The sequence below is a fragment of the Neoarius graeffei genome, chromosome 9 (assembly GCF_027579695.1).
Source record: "Neoarius graeffei isolate fNeoGra1 chromosome 9, fNeoGra1.pri, whole genome shotgun sequence".
NCBI lineage: Eukaryota > Metazoa > Chordata > Actinopteri > Siluriformes > Ariidae > Neoarius > Neoarius graeffei.
The window spans coordinates 28866316-28892565 of record NC_083577.1 but is presented as its reverse complement, the minus strand read 5'-3'; the positions used below and the strand labels follow the sequence as shown (position 1 = coordinate 28892565).

General features: G+C 43.9%; 1 protein-coding gene across 1 annotated transcript in view; it reads right to left on the bottom strand.

Annotated features, from left to right (window-relative positions):
• Positions 1 to 26010, bottom strand: part of epc2 (enhancer of polycomb homolog 2 (Drosophila)) — a 43183-nt gene extending 17173 nt beyond the window's left edge. The window contains exons 1-11 of the mRNA XM_060929262.1: positions 25570 to 26010; positions 19843 to 20002; positions 19510 to 19655; positions 15202 to 15408; positions 9504 to 9652; positions 9214 to 9343; positions 7988 to 8179; positions 5666 to 5749; positions 5382 to 5521; positions 4497 to 4825; positions 198 to 313 (exon numbers count right to left, since the gene is read on the bottom strand). Of these exons, the coding sequence (XP_060785245.1) occupies positions 198 to 313; positions 4497 to 4825; positions 5382 to 5521; positions 5666 to 5749; positions 7988 to 8179; positions 9214 to 9343; positions 9504 to 9652; positions 15202 to 15408; positions 19510 to 19655; positions 19843 to 20002; positions 25570 to 25722 (1806 nt within the window). The 5' untranslated portion in view covers positions 25723 to 26010. The remainder of the gene's footprint in view (positions 1 to 197; positions 314 to 4496; positions 4826 to 5381; positions 5522 to 5665; positions 5750 to 7987; positions 8180 to 9213; positions 9344 to 9503; positions 9653 to 15201; positions 15409 to 19509; positions 19656 to 19842; positions 20003 to 25569) is intronic.
• Positions 26011 to 26250: the final 240 nt, after the last annotated feature.

Sequence of the window (26250 nt, the reverse complement as noted above, 5' to 3'; positions counted from 1 at the left end):
GAGCAGGTGTATGAGGTGCAATCAAAAAGATCAGACACCGTTCCTGCTGTGAACGAACGGAGCGCGGCGTGACATCACGCCGTCTACATCAGGACCCGCGTTACGCACGTTCTTGTGAGAACGTGCATGTGTGTGTTTGTGATTTCTGATACAGCGTGCTGATGTACAGTATGACATAGCACTTAAGCTCCACATACAGACACATGTGCGTGGGAATGTTCAGACAGAGGTGGGTTCTGCTGCAGGCCTTGCTGCTGGAGCATCTGAGCCAACTGCTGCTGGTGGGACTGAAACTGCTCCTCCGTGATCCCACCTACACAAAGAGACCGAGTTAAGAGTGAATAAATATTGATAGTTTCACTAATCTAATAAAGATGGCCTTATTCACATGAAACCACAACTGCTGGAGGAATTTTGCTATCTGGATAGGGAGGTCAGAGGCAACGAACGGTTTTAAAGTCTACATTCACTCGCTGATATTTGTATGTTATTTATACATCAAATTTGATTTATTTTCAGCCAGGATTCGACATTTCTGCATAAACATGACATACAACATCAGATTTTCACACAAGTCTGAAAAGTTGACAAAGCAAACCTGAATAAACAAGTGACACAAAATATACTTGGTCATTTACTTATTGAGGGAAATTATCCAATGTTACATACACTACCGTTCAAAAGTTTGGGGTCACCCAGACAATTTTGTTTTCTCCATGTAAAATCACACTTTTATTTACCACCATAAGTTGTAAAATGAATAGAAAATCTAGTCGAGACATTTTTCTGGCCATTTTGAGCATTTAATCGACCCCACAAATGTGATGCTCCAGAAACTCAATCTGCTCAAAGGAAGGTCAGTTTTATAGCTTCTCTAAAGAGCTCAACTGTTTTCAGCTGTGCTAACATGATTGTACAAGGGTTTTCTAATCCTCCATTAGCCTTCTGAGGCAATGAGCAAACACATTGTACCATTAGAACACTGGAGTGAGAGTTGCTGGAAATGGGCCTCTATACACCTATGGAGATATTGCACCAAAAACCAGACATTTGCAGCTAGAATAGTCATTTACCACATTAGCAATGTATAGAGTGGATTTCTGATTAGTTTAAAGTGATCTTCGTTGAAAAGAACAGTGCTTTTCTTTCAAAAATAGACATTTCAAAGTGACCCCAAACTTTTGAACGGTAGTGCATCAGTGAGTGGCAAACGTATGCGAGGTTAGTTTGAAGGTGGAATTAGATTCGGGTGTTTTCAATCAATGGGAGGACAATCAGGTGTGAGGAGGCACCTTGGGGATCTATCAAAGTCTGATCTTCACAACACACATTTGTGGAAGTGCGTCACGGCACGAACAAAGAAGTTTTCTGAGGACCTCCGAAAAAGAGCTGTTGATAAAGGGGTCTGGACTCCAACAATCCACAACCTGACAGATGGAGGAAGTTCAAGATCACGGTTCTTCTCCCCAGGAGTGGACCGCCAACAAAGATCACTCCAACAGCAAGGTGTGTAACACTCTGAGGTCACAAAGGACCCCAGGGTAACTTCTAAGCAACTGAAGGCCTCTCTCACATTGGCTAATGTTAATGTTCATGAGTCCATCAGAACACTGAATAACAATGGTGTGCGTGGCAGGGTTGCAAAGGGAAAGATACTGCTCTCAAGCCAGAAGGCTATTGGAAAAATAGGTACCCTATGGGTCCATGTGGCTACTGCTTATAAATAAAATTGTTTTCTGATCCCATGTCTATACAGTAACTACAGCATATATATTTACCCTGAGTCAGTAGCCACAAAAATGAAGCGTAATCCAAAAATGAACAATTTAAAAATCACAAAGTAAAATATACCAAGTGTCTATTCTACTCTTACCTCTTAAGAATTTACGAAACTGAAACCTCCGAACTGAGGCTACACATGCTGTCACCATGATCTAAAGTCTTATTTCCCGGAAAAGGCCCGGTGCTAGAGCTCAGTGGTCTCAATACTCTTTTCGACAACTTCCTTAGAAGCGAGTCACATCTCCATCGCACATGGGACCACTGGCCTAAGAAGGCGAGGAACGGGGATTAACCTGGAGTATATTTCAAAATAGGAACGCACTTTCCCTCTGTAATAAGCATAAACATGTCTGAAAGCGATTTCTTTTGTCTAGTCCGTTTATTTCGAATGGTGAACCGAATTGTATACACTCACCGAGGCCTCTATGAGGCAGTAGCCACAAAAATGTTGTAGCTGGATGAGACCAAAAAAACTACCGTATTTTCTGGACTATAGAGCGCACCTGTATATAAGCCGCATCCGCTCTATTTTTTAAAAAAAATTTAAAAAAAGATATACAAGCCGCACCGGGCTATAAGCCACAGATATCTATGTTGAAAAATTACAGAACGATTTTGTACTGTAAATGTACATGTATGTACCTGAACAGATTCTTTCCGAACAGTGCCTTTTAACACGGCAGCAACTTTGCTGATTAAAACGGAACAGAACCAAGAGAAAATAACCGGTATTTATTTACCTTCATTTCTCCTGTGTTTGAAACCACAAGTCACTTTAATCATCTTCGCTGGATTTGAAAATAATTACCAGTTAGTAATTTGTCGTGCGTGTTCTATCTGCTAAAGATCTGCTAATTCTTCTTTGCATTGATTTTTCGTCTATCTTATTTTTGATTCTACTTCCGGTTAGAGCGCCCCTAGCGGTGGAAGAAAAATCCACAGAATAGCCGCACCTTTGTATAAGCCGCATGGTTCAAAACCTAGGAAAAAAGTAGCGGCTTATAGTCCAGAAAATACGGTATGTTTGGAGAAAGGAAAAAACTGCATTCCAGCATAAGAACCTGACCTTATCTGTGAAACATGGTGGTGGTAGTATCATAATTTGGACCGGTTTTGTTTCTCGGCCAGGATGGCCTGTCATCACTGATGGAACAATGAATTCTGAATTATCCCAGAGAGTTCTAAAGGAAAATGTCAGGACATCTGTCCATGAATCGAATCTCAAGAGAAGACAACGACCCTAAGCGCAGCACAGAATGGTTAAAGAGAATAAATGGCCAAATCAAAGTCCTGACCTTAATCCAATAAAAATGTTGTGTGAGCAGTTCATGTGAGGAAACTGACCAATATCCCAGAGTCGAAGCTGTTCGGTACAGAGGAATGGGATAAAACAACTCCAAGCTGATGTGCAGCACTGATACACAGTTACCGGAAATGTTTATTTGCTGCTCAAAGGGCGTCGACACCAGATACTGAAAGTCCATACACACTACCGTTCAAAAGTTTGGGGTCACTTTGAAATGTTCTTATTTTTGAAAGAAAAGCACTGTTCTTTTCAATGAAGATCACTTTAAACTAATCAGAAATACACTCTATACATTGCTAATGTGGTAAATGACTATTCTAGCTGCAAATGTCTGGTTTTTGGTGCAATATCTCCATAGGTGTATAGAGGCCCATTTCCAGCAACTCTCACTCCAGTGTTCTAATGGTACAATGTGTTTGCTCATTGCCTCAGAAGGCTAATGGATGATTAGAAAACCCTTGTACAATCATGTTAGCACAGCTGAAAACAGTTGAGCTCTTTAGAGAAGCTATAAAACTGACCTTCCTTTGAGCAGATTGAGTTTCTGGAGCATCACATTTGTGGGGTCGATTAAATGCTCAAAGTGGCCAGAAAAATGTCTCGACTATATTTTCTATTCATTTTACAACTTATGGTGGGAAATAAAAGTGTGACTTTTCATGGAAAACACAAAATTGTCTGGGCGACCTCAAACTTTTGAACGGTAGTGTACTTTTGCCACTCACGGATATGTAATAGTGGATCATTTTTCCTCAATAAATAAATGACCAAGTTTCACATTTTGTCTCATTTGTGTGAGTTTTCTTGATCTATTAGCCAAGCTTTAGGTCATATTTATCTAGATATATAGAAAATCCTAAAGGGTTCACAAACTTTCAAGCACCACTGTATTTTTTAAACTGTACAGAAAGGTGGCAAAGTGAAACAACTACAGTCGTTTTTCATCACCACTAGATGGCACAAAGGGACTTCTACTAGAACTGCTTGGTCATTTAACTGCCCCGATGATTTCAGTATTAAAAAAAACCCAATATTCTTCAATACTAATGGATCCTCAGTTGGGGCGATCAGTTGTTACAACATGATTCTTGGACAGACTCACTGTTCTTGTGACACAGTATGAAATACAGAAACAGGAACTTAAACATTGTCCGAAATACTTTTTCCGTCATAAATTAGATAAATACGATAAACACATCTGATACGCTTTCTTCAAAGGAGAGATTATGAAGTTTATTCCGAGCCTTTAGACCGGAGGAAATTGTAACCCACCCTGGAATCACGTCCCCATCACTATCGGTAATTTTCCAGATGAACTGGACGCAGTTTAACAAGCATGTTTACGCTTAAACCAAAAGCTCATGGTTGCTTGTACAGGTTAAAATAAAAAGCCTGTCTATAACCCCACCTAAACTGCTGCTTCTTGAACTATTGGCGACTGTTGTTCCTCCTCCTCCTCCTCCTCCTCTCCTGTTGTCCTGAAGAGTGCCCGGTTTGCTCTCTTCCTTCCCGTTTTGGCCGCGGGGTCGTGGGCGGAAGTACCTCCACCTGCAGGCCTGGATGTCATTAAGGAGCTGAGCCAGAGAGCGCTGAGGTTTTGCCCTGGCTGATATGGGAACGTGTGCGTTCGTCTGGGTGTCCGTGAGCACGGGGAGGGAGTCGGAGGGGCTGACTGTGTCAGGGTCCAGGTGCCGGAGTACTCGGTCCAGATCTGAAGAGGTGCGGTCGAGCAGCACTCTACAGCGGTGTTAGAAAGATGAGGTCAGATTGCAAACACTGAGTACTTCATTAAGCATCGTAATCTCTAATATGAGCAGATGAACAAAGCTGTCTTTAAAAAATTAGTGCTCTAAATGCAGAATAAGGTCCGTTTAAAAAAAAAAAAAAAGGCCTTCAATCCAGTGCTGTTCGAAGCACCCAGGTGACGTTATGTTTACTATCTCAGATATTAAAAATGTCGCTATACTCGATATGCTTATATGTATGATAAATTTCCACAATATTTGCACAATTATACCATCTTTCCATGCTGGTAATGCTGTTCTAAGTACTTTGTGCCCCGTGCATTTATCATTTTTCATATCGCGCCGAAACTTTAATCTTGTACCCTGATCCTAGAGGCACGATATTTCATTCCGCTGTGCGTACGGATGGACGTGGAAATACAGACCGACTTCCTGATGGATTACAAAAACACTTTCCTCTTGTGCATAAATAAAAGTTTAAAAGGTATCAGATGACTTGTAAGAGCAAACAAGATCACGTGACAGGGTGTGAGGAGGAGGAGGGCTACCTGCCGCCACGGCCCATGCGTCTGCGCGTCACTCCTATGCAGCGGCGTGGCACAGACAGAGCTGTGAGGGAGTTTCTCTGACACAGAGCATCGATGCCATCCAGACGTGGTACAGGAACGGAGCTCTTATCCGTGACGGGCTACACACAGACATGATGTGAGGTCTTAAGGCTCTATATTTACTTTGCTCATGCAGAGTGTTAATGTTCTCCCGTAAAGCATGCTTGTGTGTCAGAAAGTGCCTCTCTATACAAGTTTATGATTAAAACGAGCACGAGACTCACAGCAAGGTAATGGCAACCAGCTCGACGTCTGAAAACAAAGCCTCCGTCTGGATCGTTCTCTTCATCCGGCTCAGACGATGGAGACTGGTAAAGGGGGGAAAAATGGCAGAGATGTTACCTTTCCCGTTATGGTTAATCTCACAGTAGCACCACTACTCCCCCCCCCCACACACACACACATCTGAAGCCCAATATTGACCAAACTTGTGCAGCACATCAATTGAGGTATTTCACCTGACGTCACAGGGTCATGTGACGCCCCGGTGTCCGCCGTTTTGAACATCAAGCTACATACTAACGCTGCAGACAGACAGGGAGAACCAGCTTGAAAAAAAAACGTGTTACAGACACCTAGAATAGATTAATTTGTCAGTAAGCACTCTATAAATAACCATGATGTTTGCTTGTTGTGCTGTGGGCTGCCACAACAGACAGGGACAGCGTGCAGGACGCTCCTTTTACCGGTTTCTAGTGACGGGAATTTCGGCTCTTTTGGCTCTTCTTACTATAAGGAGCCGGCTCTTTCGGCTCCCAAACGGCTCCTGAGATTTTAGTTTTGATTTAATTGCTGCAATTAACTAGTTAATTAATTACATTATTATTTATATTTTATCAATAGGATGTTTTCCATTTTATTTTTTAGTTTTTGTAGCCATTGTAAAGCTTTGTAAAAAGTATAGCAGTGTAACAATGTTCTAGCTATAGAAATAAAACTTACTTACCAATTAATAAATTATTTTCTCACAAACATAATGCAAAACTGTGTTATATTACCAATATAAAATACACAGCTGATGTTCCCCTCCTCAGGTGCCTCACAGACTCCTCTCCCCTGCGCTCCACAGCTTTAAGCATTACACCAATTTACGTATTTTCGCAGCTGTGAATGACATCAACCCCCCCAACCAAAAAAAGTAGGCGTACACCATGCTACTTTTTTTCCTTTGAATGGTAATAGACAACACAAAGATGCAATCAGACAGCAACTTTTTTTGTGAAAGTCTCTCTCTCTGAGGCACCTAAGGACAAAAAACTAATTCGGCTCCCCAACTCGGCTCCCACCGAAGAGCCGGCTCCCGTCGTTCACTTCAAAGAGCCGGCTCTTTGAACCGGATCGTTCGCGACCGACACATCACTACCGGTTTCCTACTGACCCAGACAAGACGGCCAAATGGATTGCAGCTGTGAAGAGACAGGATTGGGAGCCAACAGAGTACTCCAGACTTTGCAGTGATCATTTCATTTCAGGTTAGTTTATCAGTTAACGCAATTTTGATAAAATATATGAGTGATTCCACGCTTATGGGTACTGAAATGGGGACATGAACTTATTTTTAAAAATTCACCTAAAACCATTTCTTTTTTTTTTTTACCATCAGGTCACAAAACATGTAATCTTTAATGAATGATATGTTAAAAGATAACTTTAATTTTCTGAGATGTAATAAAAACATATTTATATGCCAAAGTCAGAACGTAACAGAAGTGTTGTGGACATATAGATTCTCAATTTTAACAATGTAGAATTACTTTTTGAAACATAGGAAGGTGATGTTTTAGCAAATATAATTAATAAACATGTGTAGTAGAATAAACATACACATTCTTTCAATAAGATTAACATGGTATATAGCTAGATTGTAATTAATTTGTAACAGACGCGAGATGGACAATCGTAACAGAAGTAATGTAACAGACATCATTTTGGAACTCATAGGCTTGACTTTGGCATATAAATATGTTTTTATTACATCTCAGAAAATTAAAGTTATCTTTTAACATATCATTCATTAAAGATTACATGTTTTGTGACCTGATGGTAAAAAAAAGAAATGGTTTTAGGTGAATAAGTTCATGTCCCCATTTCAGTATCCATAAGCGTGGAATCACTCATACAGCAAACAGTAAATGGGTCAGTGTTTGTTAACCCATCTGAGCAGTGAAACAAGGCAGTGTTAATTTGTCTAGGGTTGCATGTAACAGACATCAGACATAAAACGCAATAACAGAGGCTAGAAAGAAACGGGACACAGGAATAAATAAACAGGGCTCCATACCAAGGCTGGGTACAGTGTTTGTGATAAAAGACAGATCCAATTTAACACGAATCACAGCTTACTTTCTTGTTAAAATGTGCAAAGGTCTCCACCATCTCGTACCGCCTTGCACTGAAGGACTTAAGCGTGCCGTCCAAAATGGCTGCGTCACGTGACTTGGTCACGTGGGTGAAATACCTCAATAAGAATGATGAGTGAAAGTATTTATGCAGTAAGATTGAAAAGCGCATCCTTATGTGTGGTTCGGAATCCCGTTACTGCTTACCAGTGGGTTTTCCTCCTCCCCGGAGCTGTGAAAGTCGTACTGTTTGATATCGGCCTTGGTGATGGCGTGTTGGCGTAGCGGCTCCAGCTTGGGTCTGCGCGTGTACTTTTTATGCCCCCGGACAATGTTGAACTGAGGCTCGATCTTGACCGGAAAGTGGTGAGGATGGTGCTTAGGCATGGACTTGTGGGTCTAAAGACAAAGGAGGAGTGAGAAGTGAGCATCCTGATCTACTCGTAACAGGCGCTTTTGAATCGGTCCACAGACATGATGAATTTTTCATGGATGCAAACAGCGCACCTTTTGGCGGATGCCGCCTTTTTCATGGCTGTCTGGGGGACTTGTGTGAATCGCGCAGATCCGATGAGTTTTTTTTTTTGGGGGGGGGGGGGGGGGGGGCGTTGGAGTGTCTGATTATAATTTCATCAAAGTAAATTCTGCATTAAAATTACTAAATAAGCAAATGCCGTTACAGTCCATGAAACATAGGAAGTATAAGTATGAGAAGAAAACAGTAAATCAGAAAGCTGCGCACGTAAAGCCAATTACGTAACTTACGCTGGACTGATGGAAATCCTTGCGCGTGCAGTGAAGTGCAGCCAGCAGCAGATAATGGCACGCAGCCAATCGGCTTTACGTGCGCAGCTTTCTGATTTACTGTTTTCTTCTCATACTTATACTTCCTATGTTTCATGGACTGTAACGGCATTTGCTTATTTAGTAATTTTAATACAGAATTTACTCTGATGAAATTATTCAGACACTCCAACCCCCCCCAAAAACAACTCATCGGATCTGCGCGATTCACACAAGTCCCCCAGACAGCCGTGAAAAAGGCGGCATCCGCCAAAAGGCACGCCGTTTGCATCCATGATTTTTATCAGGCGAATGGAAACTTTAATGCTGCTTGTGTGCTCATAATTAATGCTGTTAATGCAATGCATCTTCAATCCAAAAAGGTATGAGTGAAGCCCTCAAGGTTGGCTCACTGGCACTCTATTCGGAATAACACACTTCAGGGTATACGGTTATCAGAAAATAATTAGTGGCTGATGAGTTACTGTTGTCTTGTTTATTAACAAACAGCCTGAAGTTTGGAGTTATTGTCAGAGAAAATTTATCAACACCTTCTGACCAATCCAACAACGCCGTGATATTTTTCCTACGTTATTGCTTTCCACTATCAGGAGACAAGAGAGCTTCCCAAGACAGGAATGAGACTTCACCTTAATTTTGTTTTCGGCTTTATGCCTGTTCCCATTGGGTACACATATTGGAGCTGGGTAGACGGTTTTCTCGGCCAGTGGTGCTGAGACTTCATTTAAAACGTCTCCGGAGAAATCGCTCATTTGGTACCTGTGAAAGCAATATCAAGGCAGCCACTTGTTCAGAAACACAACAACAACGGTTTAGTGAATCCTCAAGGTTTAAATTAAGCTTCGTTTCTTTCATCTCTTTCCTCAACTGCTATGCGTGTGAGCTTTTTTTTTTTCTTTCTGCAGGAGGTGTACTGTACCTCTTCTCCACCACCTCCAGTGTGAGGTGCAGAAGCTCTCTCTTGCTCTTTTCCCTCTTCTTAACCATCTCCAGGATGGTGATGGCTCGGCTAAACTCTCGTCTCAGCTTCAGCATCTTTTCATAGGACGCCTCGTCGTTTTTACGGTTCTGCAAGCAAAAAAAAAAAGTTAACTCATCAGTCATCCTAAGTCTCTGGCGGTTTTCCAGGCTTTCTATGTTCAATCTTATTTCTAGAAACGTCTGTACCACGATACAAGAAAAACACGATTATGGACGTTGTGCCAACGTCTAATCTTAATCCAGGGTTTCCCCAGGTTTGACCACCATAAATTTAAGACCTTTTTAAGACCACTTAAATGAGAATTAAGACCTACATCACACCCATTATGTGGTCGCAGAACACCAGATCAAATTCCCAATAATGACAAATGTTTCAAGTAAAAATACTTTTATTATAAAAGTTATATACTTAAGTCATTATGTGCATTGCTTGTCGAATCTTCACATTCAAAACAAAAAACCAAGTCTAAACCTGGAAGAAAGGAGCACAACGTAGGGTCCACGTCATGGCCTTAAAGGCTTAAAGGTACACAAAAATGCAATAGGCATACCAACACATTAATGCTAAAGGTGTGCACTCGCCAGTCAGAAAGCCAAACTGAGGGCCCAACTCGAGGCCTAAAGAACTGTCTCTAAACTAATTATGACCGTGCACCCAGAGATGATACTTAAAATAAAAAAGTGATGTGGGTGTATTTTTTTTTAAATAAAATATCAAAACATTCACAACACTCTAAACAGACAAACTCTTTGCCTTAGTTTCCCCCAGCACTTGCTTCAACCATTTTACATTTTGTACCCTTGTAAACTGGATGGATGGATGGATGGATGGATGGATGGATGGATGGATGGATGGATGGATGGATGGATGGATGGATGGATGGATGGATGGATGGATGGATGGATGGATGGATGGATGGATGGATGGATGGATGGATGGATGGATGGATGGATGGATGGATGGATGGATGGATGGATGGATGGATGGATGGATGGATGGATGGATGGATGGATGGATGGATGGATGGATGGATGGATGGATGGATGGATGGATGGATGGATGGATGGATGGATGGATGGATGGATGGATGGATGGATGGATGGATGGATGGATGGATGGATGGATGGATGGATGGATGGATGGATGGATGGATGGATGGATGGATGGATGGATGGATGGATGGATGGATGGATGGATGGATGGATGGATGGATGGATGGATGGATGGATGGATGGATGGATGGATGGATGGATGGATGGATGGATGGATGGATGGATGGATGGATGGATGGATGGATGGATGGATGGATGGATGGATGGATGGATGGATGGATGGATGGATGGATGGATGGATGGATGGATGGATGGATGGATGGATGGATGGATGGATGGATGGATGGATGGATGGATGGATGGATGGATGGATGGATGGATGGATGGATGGATGGATGGATGGATGGATGGATGGATGGATGGATGGATGGATGGATGGATGGATGGATGGATGGATGGATGGATGGATGGATGGATGGATGGATGGATGGATGGATGGATGGATGGATGGATGGATGGATGGATGGAAATGCAATTGGCGTACCAATACATTGGTACAAAGGTGTGCACTCACCAGCCAAAAAGCCAAACTGAGGGCCCAACTCAAGACCTAAAGAACTGTCTCTAAACTAATTATGACCATGCACCCAGAGATGATACTTAAAATAAAAAAGTGATGTGGGTGTATTTTTTTTTTAAATAAAATATCAAAACATTCACAACACTCTAAACAGACAAACTCTTTGTCTTAGTTTCCCAGCACTTGCTTCAACCATTTTACATTTTGTACCCTTGTAAACGAGGGAGGGAGAGAGATAGAGAGGGGCGTAGATAGATAAGAGACAAGGGGGATGGATGGATGGATGGATGGATGGATGGATGGATGGATGGATGGATGGATGGATGGATGGATGGATGGATGGATGGATGGATGGATGGAGAGGTAAGCCTAAAGTCTCTTAAAGATGCACAAAAATGCAATTGGCGTACCAATACATTGGTACAAAGGTGTGCACTCACCAGCCAAAAAGCCAAACTGAGGGCCCAACTCAAGACCTAAAGAACTGTCTCTGAACTAATTATGACCATGCACCCAGAGATGATAAACAGACAAACTCTTTAGCCCTATTCGCACAGGATACGAATCACCTGTGGACCTCTGGTAATTCGGAATAATTGCAGAGAATGTCTGAGTTCTTAGTCCCGTGCAAATGCGCCATGTCCGTAATTTGCCAAGTAATAATTCCGCCGCGAATTACCTACTGTGTTTCGGCAAAACACAGACGTCCAGTGGTAATACAAGTCCCGTGTGAATGCGCATGTCTGTGTTTGTAATTATTAAACGCGCGTCTCTTGTACTTTTCTGGAGTGAATAATGGAGGATACGGGCAAAATTTTGATAAACAGCATTTCAGGGGCAAGTGGTAGTAGGCCTATCCCGTATTTGAACCAGATAAGCAGAAACAGCTCTAAGAAGAAAGCACGAAGAATCTTCAACTGGATGGCTTGTGTGGCAGCATATGGTAAGGAGCCACGCTAACCCCCATGACACAGCAATACGAAGATATTTTGGTTAACGGAGGGAAGACAAATGTTCGTTTAGCAAAATACCCGGCTATGTGTAAACAGCGCCATAAACTGCCTGTTCACTTACAGTGTCATCTCGAGACTGTTTTCATTTGCCGTGACCCTGCCTTCTCATCTTGAGAGCGTGGAGCAAACATACTGCATCCCTATCATATGCGTTTCCCCTCTCTTAATTTGGATACAGTGCTATTCTTATGCCTACTGTGTTTTCATCCTACCTTATTAATGCACTACAGTAATATGTTGGCACTTCCAACATGCTACAACTGTATTGATTGTCACAATCCGGTCACAATGTCTGTAAATTCAGTGAATTACAGACTTTTGCTTATCCCGTCCGAATGCGCCACACAATAACACAGAGGTGCGGGGGTAATTGCGAATTACCAGAAGTCCATAGGTAATACTTACCCCGTGCGAATTGTACATAAGTCTTAGTTTCCCAGCATTCAACTTGTTTCAACCATTTTACATTTTGAAGAATAAAAAGAAATGTAAATACTCCTAGTAAACAAGGGACGGAGGGAAGACATAGATGTGAAGGTGGATAGATAGGATGTCCATTTGTTTACTTTTCATCGTCTTGTTAAGACTTTCGTCGAATCCACCACTTGCCTCGTTAACGTCTTTGGCCAACTCCTTCGTTATATAAGGAGCAAGACCGAATTTTGTCATGCAAGACGTTTTGTTTTTTCCACAGGACAATGTTGTAGCGACTTCCGAGTCTGGGAACACAGCCTTAAAAAGAGTTCGCTTATGCCCTCATTCGAGCTGTACGAGTGGTGTTCCGTAATTGTTTTTAAAATCCAGAGCACCTCTGCCCGAAGTGTCAGGGTTCCACCGACACCCATCATGCCACTGCTCGGGCCTTGTGTTGTTGCTAGCCTTGCCGATGATGTCTGGCTTGGCTGATGCTGCTGATGTTCGACAGCGGTGCTCGTGCCAACTCCAGGTGCATTCGGAGATTGAACCATGCAGAACTGAGCGATGGGCTGGTGGCGGTGGAGGGCAGATGCAATGTGCTTTGAGCTCTTCATGTGAGACTCTAAAGCGAAATGACCTATAGTGGACAACTTGAAGGTCTTTCGACAAACACAGCATCTTGCTTCAACGTCGCTTCCAGGAACCTCCCTCACCCAATCACGATATCTTTCATCTGAAAGCCACTGCTGATTAAAATGACACGTCCCCATGCTGCGATTCGCGGAGCCTCCTCTCCACCACGGACTCCGACGATTGCACCGGCGTGAAAATGTATCCATATCGTTTCTTTCTTTGCGCGTACTCCAAGAAATTCACTGATGTTACGCAAAACCCACGTTTTCACATTGTAGAATAGTATGAGTAAATTTAAGACCTTTGTTTAAAAAATTTAGACTTGGGCAAAGCAATTTAAAACTTTTTAAGGCCTTAATTTTGGAATATTAAATTTAAGACTAAGACTGGCGGCACGGTGGTGTAGTGGTTAGCGCTGTCGCCTCACAGCAAGAAGGTCCTGGGTTCGAGCCCCGTGGCCGGCGAGGGCCTTTCTGTGTGGAGTTTGCATGTTCTCCCCGTGTCCGCGTGGGTTTCCTCCGGGTGCTCCGGTTTCCCCCACAGTCCAAAGACATGCAGGTTAGGTTAACTGGTGACTCTAAATTGACCGTAGGTGTGAATGTGAGTGTGAATGGTTGTCTGTGTCAGCCCTGTGATGACCTGGCGACTTGTCCAGGGTGTACCCCGCCTCTCGCCCGTAGTCAGCTGGGATAGGCTCCAGCTTGCCTGCGACCCTGTAGAAGGATAAAGCGGCTAGAGATAATGAATGAATGAATGAATGAATGAATGAATGAAAGACTAAGACTTTTAAGACCCCACGGCTACCATGTAATCTTTTGTGTGTGTTAGTTTTACTTTTTTCTAAGGGTGTATTCAGACCAGGATAGTTCGATAGTGCTTTGGTCCGAACCAAATGTTTTTTTTTATTTTTTCATTTTGGTGCGGTTCGCTTTCACACTGTACATTTTAGTAAGCGGACCAAAATCTGTCAACAAAGCCACGCGCCCTGAGGTCGTTCAGCTATTGGTCAGAGACGACATGCGCACAAAGCATTAAGTTCAAAAGTAGTCATGGAGGCTTTCCGTGCTGTTATTCTTTTTAATGTCATCAAAGCTATATGTTTTTCCAGTTTTTACTGTTTTCACAATTGTGCGATTACTATGCTGTTGTACAAGTAATTTATCAACGACTTCAAAGGGCAAGGTGGCTACGGAGGATAGCGCTGATGACGGAGGAGGTATGTGTCGGGATATTTGCCTTATCCATCGTAATAGATGAATTTCTTTTTTGCGTCGCTAGTACCGCCACTTTTTGAAAGAATGTCCCTGATTTTAATGTAGGTCTGACGGAGTTTCTTCACTCTTAGCCGACATTGTTCTGGGGAGCGCGTGAACCCCTTCTCCTTCATTTTCTCACTGAATACAGCAAACACGTCGGCATTTTTGTGTGTTCTCTCCAAAAGCTCAGATATGTGGACATCTGCCCATATATCCACAAGGGTACGCGTTTCTTCCTCGGCCCACGTTTGCCCCCTACTCATTTTTTGTACTCTGTAGTCTAGCCTACCACTGGTCTGAATGACTGAACGACTGTTGTAAGGTTCCCTTGACAACCGAAACAGTGTTTGCACTTTGCGGTGGAGTGTCAAGACTCTGTTTCCCATAATGCTCGACAAACGACGGAAGCTCCCGAGGTACAAAAAAGCAAAACTGTCGGATTAGGTCCGGTCTGCTTTCACACCTCCAAAAGGTCCGCACCAGGGTTCCTTTGGTCCGGACCGAGTCCGACCTTGCAGCTCGGTCTCGGTCCGCTTGTTTGGTCCGGACCAGAGTTCGGTGGTTTGTATTCAGACCAACCCAAAAGGTCCGGACCAAGGGAAATTTGGTTGGTTTGGTCTGGACCAAACAACGTAGGTGTGAATACGCCCCAAGAGTGCAGGCCTGGAGTGAGCGTGAGCTTACCTTCCTCGTCTGCATCTTCTCCGTGCGCCGTCGGAAAGCCACGTAGGCGTCGTTGTTGGTGGAGCCGTCACGCTTCTCCTGCCTGATCTGCGGTATGAGTGAAGGCCCGCAGCAGTTCTTCCTCTTCCTCACCCAGTAGTCGTACACGGATTTGAGCAGGTAGTCGTCTTCGTTCAGCAGCAGCTTGGCCTCCTGCAGAGTCACCAGCTACAAAACGGAGGCACAGATGACAGAGGCCGGTGGAAATATTAGTAACGATTTGGAGATTTAAACAGCATGGAGAAGGCAGACCTATTAATGAGACACTAACCTCGTCTATTAGTGTCTCAACTAGCCTAAGTCGGACAGGGGGTAAATTACAACTTGCATATGAACGCTGCAAAAGCTGAGCTCAGAATTTCATGTGTTTCAGTGAAAAAAATATATTTTAGCAAGTGGAAATATCTTCACTATAGTTAGATATACCTACGGTAGTACTTCCTGTTACAAGATAACAATAAACCAAATATACAATTATTAAACCTATTAGACTAAAAATACACTCACCAGCCACTTTAATAGGAACTTGTTGCAGGAGTGAGATGCTTTTCTGCTCACCACGGTTGTAAACAGTGATTATATGAGAGCGTTACTATACCCTTCCTGGCAGCTCGAACCAATCTGGCCATTTTCCTCTGACCTCTCCACCCACAGAACTGTCCCTCACTCCACTCAATGTTTTTTTTGTTTGTTTGTTTTTCGCACCATTCTGTGTAAACTCGACAGACTGTTAGGGTTTTCACACACAGGAGGTCAGCAGTTTCTGAAATACTCAAACCAGTCCATCTGGCTCAAACCAACACCCATGCCACAGTGAAAGAAAGTCACACTTCACTATGAGATCACAATTTTTCCCATTCTGATGTCTGAACGGGTGGTGTAGTGGTTAGCGCTGTCGCCTCACAGCAAGAAGGTCCGGGTTCGAGCCCCGTGGCCGGCGAGGGCCTTTCTGTGCGGAGTTTGCATGTTCTCCCCGTGTCCGCGTGGGTTTCCTCCGGGTGCTCCGGTTTCCCCCACAGTCCAAAGACATGCAGGTTAGGTTAACTGGTGACTCTAAATTGAGCATAGGTGTGAATGTGAGTGTGAATGGTTGTCTGTGTCTATGTGTCAGCCCTGTGATGACCTGGCGACTTGTCCAGGGTGTACCCCGCCTTTCGCCCGTAGTCAGCTGGGATAGGCTCCAGCTTGCCTGCAACCCTGTAGAACAGGATAAAGCGGCTAGAGATAATGAGATGAGATGATGTCTGAACATTCTGAAGCGCTTGATTTGTATCTGCATGATTTGATGCGCTGTGCTGCTGTCGAGGGATCGGCTGATTAGAGAACCGCATAAAACAGGTGGATGGGGGTTCCTAATAAAGTGGCCGGTGAGTGTACACCATTACTAAACCTATAATTTCAAGCTTAAACTTGTTTTATTCCATTGGCAAATAATTTTGCTTCTTTCTAGAAATAAACATATCTGCCAAATATTTACATTATGTTACAGGTACAGCTGCGGTCAGAAGTTTACATACAGTGAGATGAATGTCATGGGCTTTCAGTCATTTCTTTGAACTGCTCTTTTTCTGTGGCAGAATGATTGTACAGCGTACAGCTTTAATTAAAAAAAAAACACTAGAATTTGGTGCACAAGTTAATTTTCTTCGGTTTTCTGAAATCAACACAGGGTCAAAAATGTACATACAGCATACCTAATATTCGGGTAAAATGTCTCTTCGCAAGATTCACCTTGACCAAACATTTTCGTTGACCATGAACAAGCTTCTGGCAGAATTCTGGTTGGATATTTCACGACTCTTCATGGTAGAATTGGTAGAGTTCAGTTAAATTAGTTTTTTTTTCTTGGCATGGACTCGACTTATAAGCATGGTCCATATATTTTCAATCGGGTTGAAGTCAGGACTTGTTTTAAGCTTAATGTTAGCCTGCTTTATCCTCCACAACCAGCTCTGATGTGTGTTTGGGTTCATTGTCCTGTTGTAACTCCCAAGTCGTGTTCAAGTTCCTGATGGTTTATGCTGAAGAATTCTGAGGTAGTCCTCCTCCTTCATTATTCCATCCACTTTGTGCAATGAACCAGTTCCACTGGCAGCAAAACGGCCCCAGAGCATGATGATTCTACCACCACCACCAGCTGGTACAGTGTCCCTCTGTACATGGTGCTCATCGTGGACAAACAACTCAATCTTTGTCTCATCTGACCATACAGCTATCCTCCAGAAGGCTTATTCTTTGTCCGTGTGGTCAGCTTCAGACTTTAGTTAAGCTTGAAGGTGTCGATTTTGGAGCAGGGGGTTATTTCTTGGATAGCAGCCTCTTAGTCCACGGTGATCTGAACTGTAGACAGTGATCCATCAGCTTCCAGTTCATGGCAGGGCTGTGCCATGGTGGTTCCCAGGTTGTTCCTGACCATCCAAACCAATTTCCTTTCAGCCGAGGGTGACAGTTTGGGTTTTCTTGAAGCAAAGTGGCTTGGCAAAGTGACTACACCTCACAGTAACTTGGATACAATTGTTTGAACTGATCTTGGAATTTGCAGTTTAGAAATGGCTCCAAGAGACATTTCGGAGTTGTGTGATGCTCTTTCTCAGATCTGCACTGAGCTCCTCGGACTTTCCCATTTTACAGTGTGTTGGTCAATCCAATGAGTGCTGTAAATAAACCCTTTTTATGAAGGCACAGAGAAGCTACCAGCTGTAGTCAACCATGATCACTAACAGGAAGTTAAAAGACCTCGGCCTTGGCAAGATAAGAGACATTTTGGAAGTTTCAGCACCTCTGAATTCATAATCTAATGGCCCTTTTCCACTACCCTTTTTCAGCTCACTTCAGCTCGCTTCAGCTCACTTCAGCCCGACACGGCTCGCGTTTCGACTACCAAAAACCAGCACGACTCAGCTCGTTTCAGCCCTGCTTAGCCCCTAAAACTCGCACCGTTTTGGAGTGGGGCTGAAGCGAGCCAAACCGTGCCGAGTGAGGCTGGGGGCGTGAGCAGACACTCCCCTGTGCACTGATTGGTGAGGAGGAGTGTCCTCACACGCCCCGCGAGCGCGCTGGGATCTGTAAACACCGCAAACCCGAAAGAAGAAGAATTACGAATTACGAGAATTTCTGAAGCTTTATGCGCCTCGCCTCATCTATACGCTCTTGCCAGTATCTGTCCGCGTTGTCGGTGACAACAAGCCACAGCACCAAGACCAGCAACACTAATGACTCCATGTCCTCCATGTTTATTGTTTACTACCGCTTAAAAGCTCACTGAATCAGTGACATACAGAGCATCGTGGACGAGTTCGCGGAGCGCAAGGCTCGTCGTATGCCCTTCAAATAATGCGCGCAGTAGGCTATTGATGTTTTATTATGAGCCATGTACAGTATGTCGCCTAATGTTTTTTTTGTTTCTGAGTTACATGTTCGTTTGAAGGACTTAATGTACAAAATAACATAGTTGCACCCCGTAGTGTTGAAATTGGTAAACACAGTGCATTCAGTGAGGTTTGCACCGCCCTCCTTTTATTTCTGACTCTTCCTGTCACCGTTGCAACCTCTGAGCGCTCATTCGTATGCCCTTCAAATAATGTGCGCAGTATAGGCTATTGATGTTTTATTATGAGCCATGTACAGTATCCTAATGTTTTTTGTTTCTGAGTTACATGTTCGTTTGAAGGACTTGATGTACTAAATAACATAGTTGCACCCGGTAGTGCTGAAATCGGTAAACACCGCAGTTGCGGACATTTTGTAGCCTAAAATGATGTTATGATAAGCTTTAATAAAGGGTCCGGTCATTTGCCCCGCCCCCGGCCCGGCTCTGACTTGTTCCGCCACTGTCACTGATGTCACTGTTTGCGCTGCTTAACGACATCACATGACGTCCACCCACTTTCGCTAACTCCACCCAATGTGTCCACCCACTTCCAGCCAGCACGGTTCAGCGCGGTTGTAGTCGAAATGCAACTCCAACAGCCCCGCTCAGCTCGACTCAGCTCGACTCGGCACGGCACAGCTCAGCCGCTTTTGTAGTGGAAAAGCGGCATAAGTGAGCGTATGCAAATTATTTCAAGGTTAAAATGAGTAAAAATGTCTCGAACTACGTTTAATAAACTACAATTAATAATATCTGGTTTACTGTGGCCTTGTAATCAGAAACACTGACTAAATCTGACTATAATTGAAGTATTTCCACTTACTAAGAAGTAATTTTTTTTTGCAGTGCTTGACTGTGCATGACCAAGAGCACAAAGGATGAAAAGTGTGTATCGTGACCTGGTTAGCACTAGCTTTCTCCAGCCGGTCCACCATGATCTCGAACTGAAGTGGTTTGAGCTCCATCTTGCGGTTGAGTCGATTGAGCAACGTCTCGTCCTCTGAGTCCATGTCGTAGTCTGGCTGCTCGCTGTCCAGCCCGAACGCTGGTGGACGCAGAGAGGGGGAAAAAAATTAAATGGCTTCAGGTAAGACTAAGAAATCGGTTAAAACGATTAAAAAAAAAAAAAGTGGCACGGTCAATTAGACGCATATGAATATATTATAATATATTTTGTTCTCAGTCGAAGCAGCATGATCAGAGGGGAATGAAGCAGAGAATCAGCGACTCACGCTGGATGTGGATGAGCTGTTTGGGCTGAAGGAAGTCTCCCTTGTACAGACGGTCGTAGTAGGTGATGCTGCCTTGGGCCTCGGGAACCGGGATGACCATGCTGTCCTTCTTCTCCCTGAACACCTGCTGGGCACAGATGGCTCGCTGGAGATGGTGCTCCTGTAGGAGAACAGCTTCGATGTTACATAAAGATCTTAAAAGGGGTATATGATTCTGGGACAAGAAAATTCCTTATCCAAGACTCTAAACTGAAAAGTAACTCTGACAAAATTCATTTTAAACAGTGTGTCTAGTTTCATAGAGCTTTCATTATCATACCATGAAGAAACCATGCAGGATGAAAACTTTCTGAATTGACATTCTGGCATTACAGTGCACGAGAACAGCATTTAAAAAAAAAAAACACTCACTCTGCTGTTCTCCATCATGAAATGTCAAGGTGATTTTGTTTTTATATATAGCTCAGGTGAAATGCTGCCTGCCTGCCTGCCTGCCTGCAGGGAATCGATGCCCAGGCTCTATAGACATTACATAATTTGCGTTGGTGTGATGCAATGTAATGAACACAACGATCAAGTCCGAAATGCTCATTACCGGTTTACAATTAACCCGTGTTATTAGCACCTAGTGGCTTGGTTCATTTCAGCACTGGGAGTTTATTATTCACTTCAGCTCCTTTAAACATTCGGAACCATTATTAAATGTCTATTATTAAAAAAGAAAGAAAGAAAAACAGAAGCCAGCCGGGTAAACTAAAGCTGATGAAAACTGAGGCAACGTCTGACCTCCAGTACAGTCACTTTCCAATAAGCACAAGCCTAAAGCTTTTGTGTTGTACTGTATCACAATCTCTGTGAATGTACGATAGAAGAGATTGGAGATGGTTGTTGAGAAAACACAAAAGAACACGCTGTTTGTGACGGTACGACATGAACTTAAAGATTACAGTGGGATTTCAAGAACAGAAGCAACAGTCTAGTTAAGAAATTCCAGGGTTTTTGTTTGTTTTTTTTTAATCAACATACACGACAAAGATGATAATTATTATGACCATATGCAAGAGAGTCTCAAATGAAGAACCCTGGAAACCGGATTAAAGCAGCGCTCGTCAGAGTCCTGCACCGGGCGGACACGGGTGAAAAGTTGCCGAAATGGGCGGGTTTTTAACGTTCCGAAATTTTATGGGTGGGTATGCGGGCGGGCAGGTTAAAATACGGGTGGGTAGCACGGGTAGCATGTGAATCGAAATGGTAATAATTTCAGTAGGCTTTTTTATTTTTTTAATCTATCGTAGGCCTATTTTCTTATCGCAGCAGTCCAGGCGACGCAGCTATTTCGTCACTTTGCCGCGACTGCGTCTGTAGCAACAGCATGTCTGAGCAGATCAAAGCAAAGTTGTCTAGCGGTGCGTATACAATAGTTAACAACGACTCTTCCAGGGCAAAGTCTGATATCTGGATTAAATTTGGTTTAATAGCAGACGAAGATAACAATACAGTAACTGGATATGCAGCGTGCAAAGGATGTAAAAAAATACTGGCATACGACAGGTTGACTCTTTTTTTTGTTATAGCCTGCTGCTGCTGTCGTTTTCAGCTGTGTTAATTTTCCGGTACAGCACATGTTCTGCGCGTTTTCCAGTTACTATTACTATTACTTGCCTACACGAAATTTTGAAACAACAAAAAAAAAAAACGTGAACATGTAGCTATTGCCAGTTATGGCTTGACTGTTTCCTAGGTCTATTGTTTGAAATCCCGTTGGCATCGCGCTTTTTTCAGTGGCGCATTTAAAAATAAAGTTCTCAGTGGGAATACTTTCGATTTGTCTGATTTTTCACGGGCACGGGTGGGTAACGGGTAGAATGTTAACGGGTCCGGATTTAACTTTGAAATAACCACGGGTTAGTGGGTGGGTGGGTAATGCACTGTACGGATATGGGTGGGTGCGGGTCTCAAAAAATGGACCCGTGCAGGACTCTGGCGCTCGTAACTTCGATCTGTTTTCTGAGATCATGCAGCTATGTAAGATTTTAAAGTTCATATACATTGCTCGGCGTTCATTTATGATTGGTGGGATGTTCAGACGCCGGTGGCACAGCCAATCAGGACGAACGCGTTTGACACCTTTGCCTGCACTTTCATTTCCTGTTCAGCTCTGCAGGAATTGTGAGAACCAACAACACTGAACCACAACTTCACAAAATCTGCCTCTGTTTCTACCCACAAAGAGCACTTCCTGAATGTGAGAAACGTACGCCAGAATAGTGTCCTAACACTGGTGTACTCAGGATGTTTTCTGAGCTGAAGAACATGGATGCTCTTGATCTTCAAGTTATTTAGAAATAGTACATCAGGGGTTTCTTGACTTCTACTCGGGTTATTCTTTTATCCACGCATTCGGTGTCAGTTTGATGCACATCTTTGAGTGACAGACTGTAGCTTTGTAACTAATATGCACAGTGCCGCTAAAGGAAACGATGAGATCTTTCCTAGAATGCAAATTCCCATCCCTGGTTTTGAAATACTCTCCTGTCCTACGCAAGTGTCTACTCTGACACACCCGAGATCCTCGATATAAGCTAATTAACAGCGCTTCCTGAGTTGATGTGGATGTTTTGGAGTCAGGAAAACACAAGACTAGGGTTCTCCAGGACCAAGAAGGATCCCATCACTTCCATTTATAAAAACTAGGAGGGTACTCGGAGAGGACCGACCCCCGGCAAGGTACAAAACTATGTCTGGACGAGTTGTATTTACGGGCAGTGATTCCATGGTGTGTGTTTCACATTAAGATTATAAATAGGGGTGTTCACACGGCAACTTTTACTCCGGTGTATCACCGGGGCTGCCCCGGTAGAGCGTTCACACGGTACAAAGTGATACCGGTGTCGCCCCTGAAAGCTGCTTAAACCGGTGCAAATCTAACCCTGCTCGGGAGGGGGTTTAAGAAATTTACTCCGGAGTAAATGCTAGTTTGCGGGGCAGCACCGATATAAAATGGGACGTCTGAACGCTACAGGGGTAGACTCGCTACGCGTGACGAGAGTTGATTACATACGGGCATTGCATAATTTGCATCCTGGTATTTTGCGCTTCCAAAATGGCGAATATCAACAACAACAGAACTGCGTGTCTTCCAGTGTTGCCAGATTGGGCGGTTTTAAGTGCATTTTGGCGGATTTGAACATATTTTGGGCTGGAAAACGTCAGCAGTATCTGGCAACACTGGTGTCTTCATCCATGTTGTTTTCCCGGCGCTTGGTGATGTCATGACAACCGGGAAAAGGAAGTACATTTTCACGCATGTGTGTATTTCATTTCCGCATTATTACTATCGTATAGCACGGTCGCTTAAAACTGCCGTGTGAACGCAAGTGGGGCTGCACCGGTGCTAACACGCTTCTCTCTAGTAAGCAGGTTTGTGACGTGTGAACGCTCCACAAAATTTACACCGGTGTAAGATATATCGCAACAAAAGACATCGGTGCAGCATCGATGCAAATATGTGCCGTGTGAACACCCCTCATATTGTGAAACCGATGCGCCATGATGACTGTTTTCTGGATTACATTCGCGCAACCAGAGCACGTGTATCCCAGTGAATGCAGATTGTGATCTGGTGTCGTCGTATTTCTACACTGGTTATGTTTTCTCACTGGTGAACTTTACTGCCATCTACTGGATTTTACGACGGATGTCAGCGTGGAGAGTGCAGATTCGCTACCAAGGCCAAATGACTGTATCTTACAATGTTGGCAAAAGAGACGTTAATTTCATGGATCTGCTCTGTGACCTGGATCCATGCCAAAATATATAACGCCCCTTCCAACAAGACGGTAAAACCGACCAGGTCAGAAAGTTTTCCGCAATCCTCTTTACAAACAAACATGACTTGCTTGGAGGAGGCGATTATTTCGTCATGCATACTAAAAGAGCCACAAACAACACGCAACTCAAATCTCCTGTGAAATCCTGCAAGTTAAACTGAACAGACTGTGGCTGAATCCCAAATGAGACCCTGTTACACATGTAGTGCGCTCATACCCCTTTTCCACCAAATCAGTTCCAGGGCTGGTTCGAGGCCAGTGCTGGTTCACAACTCGTTCGACTTGCGAGCCAGCTGAGAACCAGTTTGCTTTTCCATAGCGCTCGCGGTGCTAAGGGAAGCCACATCATTACGTCGCTGTATACGTCATTACGTCGCTACGTTTGCATAAACCTTGGCGCGAATATCGAAGCAAAAACAACACGGAAGAAGCAGCAGCAGCAACAACAACAACAATAATAATAATAATAATGGATGACTTCGCGTTTGTACAGCTGCTGCTTCTCGTCGCTTAAAAATGGCGATCTTTCGCGGTCTTGTTTTTGTTGTTGGTCTTAACAACTCCGCCCCCCCCGCTGACGTAAGTGGTTCTTTCCTCTGGCCCAGCAGAGAGTTGGTGCTAGCCTGGAACCGGTTTTTCTGGCCCCAGAGCCAGTTCTTTGTCAGTGGAAACAGAAAACCCGGTTCCAAAATAAGCACTGGCCCCGAACCAGCCTGGGAAATCCCATACTGCTTTGCACAATTGTTCCGATCTGAAAAGACAGCATGGAAACTATGGTCTAAAGGCTCGCCTGAGTTAGGGAGCCAATCAGAGAGTGGGGAGGGGTGGAAAGACGGTGACGCGTACTACCTGACAAACGGAAGCTTGTAGTTTATTTGGGACTGTTTACGGATCACATTTAACATGGCGGCGAGCGATATGAACCAAACTTTAGACACTGTTCTGAATAGTTTAGAGCGAAAGTTTGTTTAAAAAAAAGAACAGTGTTTGGCGTTACAGTCTTTCTTCGCCTCTTCGTCGCTCTAACTACGTCACCGGGTACAACTGCCATGATTGGCCATGGGCTACGTATATGCCAAATGATAGACATTCGCAACGTCCAATAAACGGCCGCTGACAATCGTAAACCACACCTCCCCTACGAGAAATTCAATAGGCGGATTCCAGACCATATTTCACTTGTGATATGGTCTGGTGTTAACCAGACTGGCCCCGAACCAGCCCTGGAACTGCTTTGGTGGAAAAGGGGCATCAGTAGGGTACACTATAGACACTTCAGAGGATGGAGTGCTTTGGAACGCAGCCTTGAGACTATCTGCACTTTATAAGCCGTGTCATTTATATTTACACAGTCAATTAAGAAGTTAGCTAACATTAAACTTATTTTAATGTAATAAAAATATATATATTTTTTGCTGTTAAATTCTGCTACTTTAGAGGATGGCCCGGTTTTCTAGAGGGAAAAGAGCTAGTTTTTTTCTTCATGAAAAACAACATCGAGTTAATTTTCAACATGGAAACACTTTCCTTAAAAATAAAAAATAATGTTAAAAAAAGTGTGCCGGTGTAAATTTTCTTCACACACTACTTTGACAGTCAGCATCTTGTGTGTTGTGTTGTTGCTAACTAGAATGAGCGCCTGTGGCACGCCGGATGTGACGTCATTTACGTCAAATACGTCGATTTGTGCGTACGTCACAACGCAGAGTAGTTACGCCGTTTGCGTACGCTACAGCCGTAATGCCTTACGCGATTTACGTATAGAAGGTATGAGTAAAGCTGTCTACGCGCCGTACTTTGCGTAAACCTGAATCGTGAATCCCAGCCGCCCGCTACACACCTGAACCTTATTAAAATAAATTAGCCTTTTTTTTTTAAAGAAAAAAACAAAACGTACCGATTCCTCTTCTTTCTCCATACCGGTGGGCATCTGCGGGACCGCTCGGCTGATGGACACGCAGTCGGTTAGATCCGGGATGTCTCCGTTACAGTAAACGGGAAGCGGTTTGGCGGCGTCTAGCGCTCGCGCTCGGAACGAGAGTTTACTCATTGTTTTTCGCCCCTTTAGAGGAGAAAAAAAAAGCACAGCAGTGAACGCGGAACCAAGTCTGAACTAAACCGAATATCCGGGCAGATTCACCACCGAGGCGACTTTTCTCTGATCGGTCGCGTTCATTGACTTCGTCTCGGTCGATACGCGGCTGTGAAATTCATGTCTGGGAGGTTTATAGTGACTCCGAAGCCGCTTTTCTCCGCCGCTCCGCTCTCAGAGCCGCCGCAAACATGGCGGACATTAACCCAGAGACAGCGGCTCACACAGCAATCCCGTCAGCCACCGCGCGCACGACGCGCGCATGCACGCAGGACGGGATGGGAGCCGCAACGCTGCGCGCGCACCCCATACCCACACAGCATGCAACACGCGAGGCGAGCGGAGTGTCGGGGTTTGAGCGCAGACTGTTCTCCGCACACAGTCTGCAAGGATGCTCACTTTGTTCAGCGCATGCGTTTCAAAGAGTTCACTATAAACTGTCAATCAGAAGCATGACCTTTACAGCAAAGTCACACATCAGTCAAG